General features: G+C 40.7%; 1 protein-coding gene across 1 annotated transcript; it reads left to right on the top strand.

Annotated features, from left to right (window-relative positions):
- The first annotated feature begins 5,020 nt into the window (after nt 1-5,020).
- Nucleotides 5,021-11,184, top strand: LOC115819328 (neurotensin receptor type 1-like). The gene is made up of 5 exons (XM_030782892.1): nt 5,021-5,123; nt 5,410-5,474; nt 6,015-6,142; nt 9,538-10,400; nt 10,727-11,184. The coding sequence occupies exons 1-5, from the start codon at nt 5,021-5,023 to the stop codon at nt 11,182-11,184; spliced, it is 1,617 nt and encodes a 538-aa protein (XP_030638752.1).
- Nucleotides 11,185-12,490: the final 1,306 nt, after the last annotated feature.

Genomic DNA, 12,490 nt, shown 5'->3' with positions numbered 1-12,490 from the left:
CTCCGTAAAATCTATAAGGTGGTTTTTCATGTTAAGAGTTAAGCCTTAGTTTTGGAAGGAACTGCATTGAGCTTACTACAACAATCTCAGTTCAAAATCAAATTTAGTCTAGGCCAAGTCTTTGTCCTTGGGTGGAAAAACAGCTGTCTGAACCAAACTGAAGTCAGTTACATATTTCATTAACACTGCTAGGGACAGTAACAGTAATGATGTCATGCTGAACAATAAGTGACTCAAAACAGAGAAAGCAGTCCTGTCATCTCAGCCACAAACATCCAAAAACCTCAAACAATATGCAATAATTACACGACTGTAACTCTATTTATTAATGTGAAACTCTAGTGTAATACTGTGAGTCAACGTGTCTGTTGGTATAATTTTCCAGTTCAATTTTCAGAAGAAAAAAAATGATTCTAGTTCTGGTTTGTTCTGATGTATAATTAAAGATGAGATGGTATAATAACTGTTACTGCATGTGTTCTATTTTGGTATTTTTTTTTCTTTTCTTTCTTTCTCTCTTTCTTTCTTTCTTTCTTTCTTTCTGTAATGATGCCATTTTGTACAGGCACTATGAATAAACTCAAAATTGCTATGCAGTCTTTGGCTTACAGTCCTTGTCTGTAAGGGAAACAGTCACCTCTAAGAGTAGCCTATGATTTATCGACTATGACAAAGAAAGAATTGTTTTTGTGATGCACTTAATGTACTTGGTTTATGATCAGCAGCAAACAGTCCAGGATTACCCAAATCTTATACATAAAACTATGACTTTTTAAGTTGAACCTCCAAAACTCTGAATAAACTTGTGCAGACAATTAACACTATCAATTACATCAGTCTATCAAGGAATAGCCCACTGACAGCGTGGTAAGCCAGGCCAGAGTGTATCCTATAGCTTTGCAGCTAAAGGCCAACTAAAGGTTTCTAAATGAAAAGGGACCCTTTTTTTTTCTCATTCTTGTGAGATGAAAATGAATCAGCAGCTGAGCACAGAACGTATTGGTGAGACTGTACAGTACAATATCTGGGAACATATGCGTATCGCAACAATATTCAGTGGTTCTCTTTACTTTGGCAGGGGAAATAAAAGCTTTCATTTTGTTTGGAGGCTTTGATAAAATGGAGAACGAGAAGACAGGGAGAGGTCTGTATGGAAGTAAATCAAGCTCAGTGCCATAAAGGTCAGTCATATGACACGTGTGTGGCAGATTATTCTCACCTTACAGTGTGGCCTTGGTTTTTCTTTCAGCTGACTGTCAGTTTTTGGCAGTGAACAATACATTTGTGAATATGAAGGTGAACCTGCCAACTGCAGAGCATGAAAATAGTCTCAAGTAGAACCTGCTGGATTCAATAAATACAAGCTATGGTTATGCATGCATGCCATAGCACGCACATATACACACACACATATACTCAGTGTAAACATATGTCAATGGACCTACAGATCTCATTTATTTTTCTTTACTCAACTGTGTCATTACATCTGCACAGATCGTTTTCACACATCAGTTAAAATGAATAATTAATACATTTCCTGTGTAATGAATGTCAATCCCAAGTGTCATCCAAAGATTAAAATTCCATCTCCCATTCTTCTGTGTTGAGCTGAAATCATCCAAAATTGTGTTACGTCTTGATGAGTCACAATTTTCTACAAGTGTCTAAAAGCAATTTTCCAAAAATACTGAGGCAAGATGAGTTATCATAACTATGCAGAACGCTACCAAGGGCCTTTGTTCCTTCTCACCAGCTGATTGAAGAAATCAAAGGACATCTAGCCGCACAAAATTTCACAAAAACTTCAAACACCCAGAGAGAAGGGAATGTGGCATCAGGAAATTACTGCCTTGAGCGTTTCCAAGAGCAGAGTTTTTCACAAACCAAACCATGTAGCTTCTCCCATTTCTCCCATTTCTGTGCCAAAACCAACTAACAACAAAGAGATAAAAGAGTGACAAAGAGTAACTGATAGACATGTGAAGGGAAGCTTTGCTGTTCAGAGAGACCATTTTAAGAGGCACCACCTTGTACACTCATTTAATCTCTGTACCTTCCTCTGGCAGGATATTAGGCAGATCTACAGGGCCACACCAGAAGGTGAGCGAGAGAGAGAGCGAGAGAGTGGGGGGGGAGAGAGAGAGAGAGAGCGAGAGAGAGAGAGACAGAGAGGTAGAGAGAGAGATGGCCTGTTGGTTTTCATATTTTCAGGCTGTTTTTTGCCCTTCTCTCCTCACCTGATATTTGAGTGGGTAATGATGATGTCGTTGGTAGAATGAACATGTAAATCCTGTCTATTCCTCTCTCTCTCTCTTTCTCTCTCTCCCTCTCTCTCTCTCTCTCTCTCTCTCTCTCACCCCCTCTCATCTGCATCTTCAACATTCTACATTCTCCAGTTCCACTCAGCTCTCTCCTTAGACATTTCACTCAAGATGAAGCAAGCTATGGAATTTTTGTTATTAAGCTGTCTTTCTGTGTTTTGTGTTCATGTGCATCGTCATTCTTCGAAATCATGAATGTCAGATTTTGTCAGGATTGTCAGTTATTTTCAGCCTCACATTCACTCATAAAATATTTCCGATCTATCACGGACTTTGTTTTTTTTGGAAAGGGCTGTTCAGAAACATCATTTGCTCTACTATGACAAAAATTAAAGTGTTTGAATGAGAGACCATTGAGTTATTACAGACATCCACTGTGCCCTTTTGTACTCTGATAATCAGGACAGACACTGCAGAATTTTCCAATCTGTTGGAAAACACTGACTTCTACCAATGTTTCTGAATATTTAGAGCCCACTAAAGGCAAATAGTAGAACCAAATCAAATGAGATTCATTTTTTTCTGAATATCTTTTTTTTGCTGTAATAGTAATAGCTAACATAATGAGAAAAGAAGAAAAAGAACAACAACAACAAGAACAACAGCAATGACAACAACAACAACAGAACAAGAACTAGAGAACACATCACCAAATGACAGGTGAGTTTTCTTGGTCATGTCTGTGCCTACAACCTCTTTTTTCGAGAAATTATGTCATTATGTCCACTCAACTATATTTGTAAATCCTTTTCATTTCCACTGCAACACACATACACCCCTCCACACACACACACACACACACACACACACACACATGCTAGGAACACACATGAGTACCTTAGGACATTTACTACCCATCACTCTAGTTGGGCAAAAACTAAATCATCTATACAGATTCATTTTCAGAGTCTATTCTCAGTCAACAAGTGCCTCACAACCATTTCATGGGTATCTCACATTCTTTTCCTTAAGTGCTAGCTTATTGATCTTACTGATTTTTCTCCCTGATTATTCATCGAGTGACTTATAAGAAGCTCTACTTACAGGGGAGAAAACAGAGCAAAGGGGTGAGGTGAGGAGAGGAGAAGAGAAGAGAGGAGAGGAGAGGAGAGGAGAGGAGAGGAGAGGAGAGGAGAGGAGGAATATGCCGCAATTCAACCATTTTCTTTGAGGTGCACAGCACGAAGATTAAGGCGTGTATACACTTCAGTAGAGGGAGTTTGGTGACAGAACATTTTTTCTCTACAATACAACCATTTGCGAAAGGACACTTTGTAAGAGTTGATTTTAAATTTGTACCTGAGAAAGACAGAGCATGAGACAGGGAACAGAGAGAAAGAGAGAGAGAGAGAGAGAGAGAGACAGAGAGAGAGAAAGAGAGAGCATTTGAAAAATGCACTAATTGGACAATATTGTAAGCAGAACATTCCAGGTGGGTTAGTCTTGTTTCCAGACAGAGTGGTGCTTGATTGTTCCTGTCTGGTTCATTCGTATGTATCACTGTTCTATCCATACAGCCCTCTCTGTTTTGAATGACTTCGCAGTACCTGGCATCTCAAGGATGAAATCTGAGGCAAAAAATCAAATACCAAAACTCCGCTTCAGAGGACATTAACCTTTCTGTAACATTACTGCAATATAACAACGTGTTTTCTTGCTTTGGTGCATTAACCATTGCAGTCATTAAATTTAATGCCACAATCTTCTTAGAAGTACACTCTCTGTAGGGAAAGTGGGGTTTTTTTTTCATTTAATTGTTTATTTATTGAAAATTGGGTGGCTTATCATATAATATCGTTTATTTTTATTCATTTATTTTTTTGGCAGACATTTATATTTATATTGAATTTTAAGAACAATCTACCCAGTATGTATAAAACACATACTTATCAGTGGCCATCAAATGAAACTTTTATTTTTGTTTTCACTAAGAAACTACGTGATCCTGGAGTGATATTCTTTGATTCTTTGACCAGGAATAATAATTAGTAAGACACTAGTCTCCACACCTGCTTGCATGTATCTCTCTCTCTGTGCATGCGTGTGTGTGTGTGTGTGTGTGTGCGTGTGCGTGCGTGTGTGTATGTGTGTATTCACGCACACATGTGTTTGTGTTGTGTTTCTCATTATCTTTCATTGAAAACTCCCACTCAGCTCATCTAATGAAAAGATGAAATCAGTCGTGCTTTGTTTTCCTCATTGTAATACATTCTGGTCTTAGAATACGAGCACTCCAGCAAGTCCTATAATAAATATTATAAAACAGAATAGAGGTGGTTTGTTTAAAAATATAATTGAAAATATTTTTTTCTGGTAAAGAGCTAGATGAAGACAAAATGCCATCACTAGCATTGGATATGATAAATACAATATAATTATGTACAAATAAATATGAAATAAATATGATAAATATAACTGGTTGATCTTCATCGATGCTTGCTGGCCCAAATAGCATCTAAACCATTCAAACCATGATCATGATCAAATATATGATCATGCCAAAGCTACATTCAGGATGTAGCTTTAGCATTTTTAGTTCATTTGCTTTTAGTTCATCCGTACCTTGTAGAATGGACCTTGAATAATGCACTTGTTTAAGCTTGTCAAGGCCTCTGATTCACTGATTGCATTCATAACCAGGTCTAAAACGCACCTCTGTTACTGTGCATATTCGTAACTATGATCCGTTCATGTCCAACATGTGCCTGTGCCCTGTGGTGTTGGGGGCAGGGTCGTGGGCAGCTCATGGGCGGAGCCACTTATTTTTCAGTGGACTGAAGAGCTGCCAGTGGAGACAACTGGGTATTCCATTAGCCCCGGCATTAAGATGGAGTTTCTCAGGACTCGGAGAGAGGAGTCCTGCTGTAAATAGAGCGCTTCCATGCCAGCAGTGTGTTAAATTTGTCCATGTGTTCTTATTTACTGATTGATTTTGAAACGTTTCTTGTGAAGCAAAAGCCAACTAAAAGCACTTTTTTCTGACGTGGCTTTTTTCTTGACTCTTACACCTTACACCCTCACATCCCTCTGGATCTGACAGTCTCTTTGGAGATGTACGTGTCGTCTTGTGTTCTCTTGTGCCCCACAGGGGTTTGCACAAAAGACACAGCCAAGGTGTTTTGCTATTTTTGTTCCAACGTTATTGGTGTGATAGTAAGTGAAATATAGTTATTTGGAGCACTGAGGCAAACATAGTTATTTGCAGGGCTGGACCGGAAGAAGAAATTGGCCCTGGCATTTTTGGCCTGGACGGCCCAACACAATTTGTCGGACACACACCACCCACCAGTGCACCATCCTCGCGGTCCCCTTCAATACCTTCTATACCAGTCCCCCAAACCACTACAAAACTGAGCAGTAAGTGCTGTGGATGAGTGTACCAGTGCAAGTGAACCAGTGCACTCACTCACTCTTGACTGACTCCCTTGTGATCAGAGGTGGCCGTGGAGAACACAATCTCCATATAAAAGTAGAAGTACAAGTAATTGTCAAAGAAAAAGCTCTGCAAGAGGTCAAAGTACCATTTCAAATGATTTAATAAAATTTAAGTATGTATAAAACATACATGTAAGTCAAAATGGCTGAAAATAAACATAGGACAACTTTGCTGCCTGTTGTTGGTAATGAAAACTTATTCCTGAAATGAAAACACTATCTCCCTGCTCCCTCCTTACTCCGTGTTTACCGCTTAAGCTACACTCTCCTCCTGCTCCTGCTCCCTCTGTCAGCTTCCCTGTCACACGCCTGCTCCTCTGCCTGGCAGTGGCCATGGCCAGCCACCTCTCCTCCTTCAAGTCTCACCTGTTGCTGCACAATGTCAGGTACTGATGTTGAAGCTACTGCAGCCCCTGCAGCAAACATGTCTGGTTTTTTTTGCGCACTTGGCGGCATCCGCCTATAGATCTTTTTTTTTTTTTTTGGCTTACAACTTCTCCGCACCCCCCTTGCACTTTTGTTAATCCATTTTGACACCCTTATCTATCCATAGATTTTTGGCTCTGAGCCACTGACACAGAGAGGACAGAGGGGGAGGGGTGGGGCCTAGTAAAAGATGTGATTGGGCCAGCCCAGTGTCAGTATATGAAGTGAACCAATGGGCTACTGTCGCGGCTTTATGGGCCAGTCACTGTCCAATAAAACTTTTCTGAGATAGAGTACAAATCTCTGAGTGGGGATTCAGACTCTGCATTTAATCTGTCTGAGCAGTGAGCACACACGTACCCAGAGCAGTGAGCAGCTGTGCCACAGGCTGCAGTGCTCGAGGAGCAGTTGGTAGTTAGGTGCCTTGCTCAAGGGCACTTCAGCCGTGGATGGTTTTTCCTATCAGTCCTGGGAATCAAACCAATGCCCTTTTAGTCACAAGCCTGCTTCTCTAACCTTTAGACCATTGGCTGCGGCCAAGGTGCGTCCGCCCAACGGGAAAATGCTCGGGTTCCAGATCACCAGTCCACCTCTGGTTATTTGGAAATTTGAGGATACTTTGCAAATTGATTTGTTGAGCAGTAATGCAGGCAGAGAATCACAGACGATATGAGCAGCAGAGTGAAAATAATGTTTTGTAGAGATTAGCTAAAAAAAAAATGTGGAAATGCTGTGTCAGGCAATCGCAGAGTATTTCCACCAGACTGAATCCATGAACAAAAAAGCTGTTTAAAATAATAATAAAATAAAACATAATAATAAAATAATTATGTAAAACTCAATGGTAACCAAATAGAGAATATTAGCTGTGTGTGTGTGTGTGTGTGTGTGTGGCAGCGGCTAAGTTTTTTTTCTTAAATTTTCCATAAATACACTGAGTGTTAAAATGGCAGTGAGTGAAACAAGCATGCATCTACAGACTCCCAAGCACACCCAATCACTTTGCTTTCATTCTCTGTCATGCACACACACACACATGCACGCATACACATTCGCACACACGCACACACACACACACACATGCACACACACACTCTTTCTTTCTGTCTCGCTTGTTCACTTGCACAGCATTCACTGTCTGTCTGTCTGTCTGTCTGTCTGTCTCTCTCTCTCTCTCTCTCTCTCTCTGTTTCCACACACTCTTGTGTGCTGTACTGAAGGAGGGACAGCAGTAGAGTTCATAAATGCAACTGGAGCCATCAGAGTGCACACAGTGAGGGAGTGCAGCATCAACAGCACAGTTCCAGTAGGTCTATCTCCACATCAAATAACAAATCTCACACAAGGTCAGTATTCTACCATCACTTTGTGTCTTTGGTCTATCACAGACTGCATTACGTTCCTCTCTTAAGAGAATTCTTCTCAACCTACTTGTTGCATATGAAGACTGTCTGTGCCTTCTGTGCTGGTTTCATTCTCCTTTTTGAATTACAGGTTAGGTTTTGTGTTTTTGCATTTGTTTCCTTATGCATCTGCTTCAGCCAGGATCCACATCAAATTCACATTTGCATTTAGTGCAGGTTATGATGATGCTAATTAATTGTTAATGTCTTGGTTTATTGTTCTTCTTTGTTTGGCTGAAGCTTTTGATTTGCGGTAATGAAACTATTTTAATCAACGTTTTTGGTTTGGTTAATTTAGTTTTGTTTTAGTGTAAACTGGATTCAGTGATCATGTGATTGGGTTCAGCAGTGTTATTTAGTTAAATACACTGACATCAAATCTACAGTTCATCTTTATTCTGAGTGGAGACAAGTTATCATTCAGATACTTAAGTTACTATAGAGAAATTGCTGTTTCTTTAGTGATGAAGAATAATCATGTGGAGAAATATTAGACGCTGTTTTCTTTACCTCTGTCTGAGAGATGATTTTCCGTAGTGAAAACTAGGCATTCTGTAAATGAAAAAAAAAAGTCAGTGGTCTTTTGTCCTTTAAGCTCCAAAATTGCCTTAATGACAAAAGCAATTTTTTTTTCAAATAGAGTCAAAATATGAGCACAATTTTATGGGGATCATACTTTGCTATACATTACAAGTTCTGTACAGCTTTAAACTCTAATTACCAAGTCAAGGTACATCTTACTGCTTGTTTGGTTATATAAACAACACCTGTTGTTTATATAACCACATTATAATTGCTTGTTTGATCGCATTAGTATTCATTATCATAACTTTTCATCACACTGTATAAAAAGTTACAGTAATCTACCAAAGTAGTTGGACTCAAAGGCAATAGACTTTGAATTTAAATTCACTAATCTGACTTGTATTTAGCATTAGGTTTTCTTATAGATATTATTTTCTTTTATTCTAATGTCTAAAAAAAGAGGATGATGATGATGGTGATGATGATGATCATGAGTAGGATGAGGATGATGATGAAGTATTGAACAGATATTTCTCTCTCTCCTCAGATCTGTATTTCAGATTATTCCAGCCCATACCTGTCCCCCCTGCAGTAACTCGGTGAACGCAGTATGGATAGAGGATCAAACGCGTTCTAAATTGAGTCTGTCTCGGACAGAGGATTTTATAAACTTTTATAAACGTTCCACCTCAATGATCAACATCTACAGCCAAGACATCTCCATCAGAGACAGAGTGACAGACTGGGATGAATGAACAACGGAGAGAGGACGTGAGAAACGGAGAAATCAGTGAGCGTGACAGTTGTGACTTGTCTCTCAGTACTGCTGATTACTGAAGGGACAGCAGGAGGCCTGGTCAGTTTGACTCAGGGTTGCTCATATGTTCTTTCAAAGTGTATCTCATCTCTCCAGATGAGGGTAATCAGCCATGAGTGTGTCAGTCTGCAGTGAGCTCCGGCAAACTGAAATGATCTTTCCACACCTTACCATTTACAAGAGCAGAACCTAACTGTCCCTCTCTCAAATCAGGGGGCGGTGGGGGTGGGCTCTATCTCTCTCTCTTTTTTTTTCTTTTTTGAGTAAATGTCTAACTTTGATCAGCTTGCTCCCACTCCATTTTTTTTCTCTTTATCTCTTTCATTTTTGTTTTATGTCTGTTCTCTGTGTCTCACTTTTCTAAGTCTCTCGCTCTGATTTTACTGTTCCGTTTGTTCCTGTTGTCTTTTTTTTCTCCACGTGTCTCTGGGATTTCCTCTTTGGCTCTTGATTTCTCTCTCTTTCCCTTTCTCTCCCCCAATCCTCGCATTTCTCTGCCCAATCCATCCCTCCGTTTCTCTCTCTATCTCCTCCCCCTCCATACATCTCTCTCTATCCTTTTCAGTCTCTCCTTCTTCCTCCATCTTTTGTCTTCCCCTTCCTTCCTCAGTATGAACGACACTCTCCCCACCCCAACTTTCTCTTGTAATGTCACTCCAAGCTCTGAGCCCCTGCTCTATATCGGAGTAACCCAGCGTGAGCCCAATCATGTCGCCGTGCCGATGACCGCCTTCTATGTCCTTCTCTTTATTTTTGGCATCTCCTCCAACAGCGCCAGCATTTTCACCCTGCTGAGAGATGCGCGGCTGCGAGCCAGCGCTGTCCGGCCGTACCTGCTCAGTCTGGTTTTGTCAGACCTCTTGCAGTTGCTCACGGTGCCCATCACCCTTTACAGGTATTACTGGGAGAGTTACCCATGGCGTTTGGGAGAACCCCTCTGTAAAGTCTATTTCATGGTGCGTCAGATGTGCTGTGCCACCACTAGCTGGACCATCTTGGCCTTCACGGCCGAGAGGTACGTTGCCATATGCCACACCATGTGGTCCGTCTCCAGCCTCCAAAGAGCCAAAGCGCTGCCGCCACGGCTTTTGACTGGAGTTTGGGTCCTCTCCCTGGCCTCGGCTGTGCCTTTCGCCCTGGTTTATGGCCAGGCCCGGGCGTGTGTGTGGGATTACACGGCCCAGTCTCCCCAAGAGGCGTTCTCTCTCACCAGTATGTGTGAGATGCAGGAGGAAGCACCTTGGCCAGTGTACCAGGGTGCATTGCTGGCTAGGGCTTCGCTGTGTTTTCTTGCCCCTTTACTGGCCATCCTCATACTCTTTATCCTAATTATCGCCCACCTGCTGCAGAATGGACGCCAGAGGAGGGCCATGGGTTTGACACGGGCAGTGCCCGCTGCCAGGGGTCATCCATTGCCCTGCCCTCACAAAGGAAAGCTGCTCTGCTACGAGAAACGTGCCCTGCAACTCATGGGTACGTGACCTCTAAAATCTGACCTTATCACATACCAGAATGCAACAGTACAAAAAGCCTTAATTTGTTTCTTGCCATACCATATTGAAGCAAGACACATTTCATTCCAGAATAAATTTGGGCAATTCTTACTTGGATAAGATGATATAAAACATATTTTTGTGAGATAAAACAGTTCACACAAAAATGTAGACAAGTACATCTTAAGTTTTCTTTTGATCTTGGTTTACACATAAGTATTGTTGATATTCTCCACCACAGAATTATGACAGAGAATAGATTGCATGGAAAATGGCTGACAGTTTTCTCCTTGTCCTTGTGTTCAGGTGCTGTTGTGGTGGCATTCTTTGTCTGCAACTTTCCTGACATAGCGTCCTCTCTGATGCAGATGTATGTGAAAGTATGGTCAGATACGATGCACCGAATCTATACAACACTAAAGTCCTATCTATCCTTACCGCTCTGGTACGTCAACAGTGCCTTGGATCCAATCATCTTCTGCATCTCTTCCAAAACCTTTCGAAGAGCCTGCTGGAGGACCTTAGGGCCCCTCAGGCCCAGGGACTGCCCCGGAATGTGCCCGAGGAGAAGGAGAGGACGAGGTGGGTCTGGAGGTGGGTTGGTCATGGGCCAGTTGAGCAGGATATCATCTGGAACAGCACATGTGTCGATGAGAGATATGAGTGGAGAGTGTGCGGGGTTACAGCAGAATCAGGGAGACCCTCAGCTGTTGTTCATGCGAAACTTGACATTGGCGTACCCCTCATATGTAGAGGCAAACTGACAGCTGTATAGTCAAAGTCAAAATAAACTTCAGCAAGACCAATAATGGCTACCATGTGCACGTTTTCTTCTTGTTGACACGGGTTGGCCATGAATATTCACTAATGTTGGAGAAGCTAACCCTAGTTTACTGCAGACAAACTGGAAAAGAAGAGATCCTCAAATGTTACTGTTGTGGTGTTGCTAAGTAACCAACTCTCTTAATTACAGAGTACAAAATGGCCTGTTGAAAGCTAATGCAATTCACTTTAGCTTTGATGAAGCTGCAACTGAATAGGACTGAAAAGACTTTTGGTGGTTTGTTAATTGTAAAGAAAATCAAACAGTAGTGTAGAAGTACATGTATTAAAATTTTGGTTGTCAGTGTATCCGAACGTATAGGGCTTAGATAGGTGGCATTTATGTGCTGAGTTGTTTGAACTGGACTTTGAAATGAATTAGGAGACAACATAAAGATATAGTCACATTTTAAATAAAAGACTACCTAAAACATCACTCCTGAAAATGGATTTTTCATATTTTACAGTTGTACTGTTTTAATACTGGTAATGTAAAATATTCAAATTACACAGCTTTACAAGACAGTGAAATTTTGTTTTCAGTCTCTTCACTTTGTGATTATTATTTTTCCCAACTATTCAAACCCACCAGGAAAATGTATTTCTGAGTTGTGCTGTTACTAAAGTCTACAAATTGTCAGTCCTGTTGGCCATTTGCTGTCCTGTGGTGCCAGCATAAATGCTGTTTATGTGGATTTGTAGTGTGTTTTAAGATGTATGAAATTTGTTGTTCCAAGCAAGTTCATTATTCATTAATAACTGTTGTACTCTGTTGTGAATAATTTCTGTAATGTTTTTGAATAAACCAGACTTTCAATGATTTTTTAATGTGTATTTATTTTACAATGGTCAGCCAACTTTGTGAATGGTGCCACTTTGAATCTCGGGAAAAACTTTAGAAACGGTTTGGAAATTCATGCATCAAGTATCATTTTCTCATTACAGTAACACCTGCCAAATTTAAACCAAGCCCCAATATGCCAGCTGGAACGTGTATAATAGACTTTGTCTGTGGTCAAAAAAAGAAATAAAACTTAGATATGTCTTCCATCGAAAAAGAATAGATTCACAGTTAAAATTGCAGAAAAACATCATGGGGTTGCGTTGTATACTTGTTTTGAAGAAGCACGATAACTGTCAATAGGCAGATTCAAATAGACCAATCAGAAAGCGAGAATGGGGGGGTTCTGCCTACCACCCCGCCTATTGTTCAACATTGGCCAATCGTGAATTTAGTAGGCAGATAAC

Source organism: Chanos chanos, chromosome 8, assembly GCF_902362185.1.
Source record: "Chanos chanos chromosome 8, fChaCha1.1, whole genome shotgun sequence".
NCBI classification, from domain to species: domain Eukaryota; kingdom Metazoa; phylum Chordata; class Actinopteri; order Gonorynchiformes; family Chanidae; genus Chanos; species Chanos chanos.
Note: the sequence above shows the minus strand (reverse complement) of the source record. Positions and strands in the feature narration are given on the sequence as shown.

Bases quoted from the DNA above. Each gene is read 5' to 3' on its own strand.
- LOC115819328 (XM_030782892.1), top strand. From the start codon at position 5,021: ATGTGCCTGTGCCCTGTGGTGTTGGGGGCAGGGTCGTGGGCAGCTCAT. The intron at 5,124-5,409 runs GTATTCCATTAG...TGTGCCCCACAG, and splicing joins CTGCCAGTGGAGACAACTGG to GGGTTTGCACAAAAGACACA. The intron at 10,401-10,726 runs GTACGTGACCTC...CCTTGTGTTCAG, and splicing joins ACGTGCCCTGCAACTCATGG to GTGCTGTTGTGGTGGCATTC.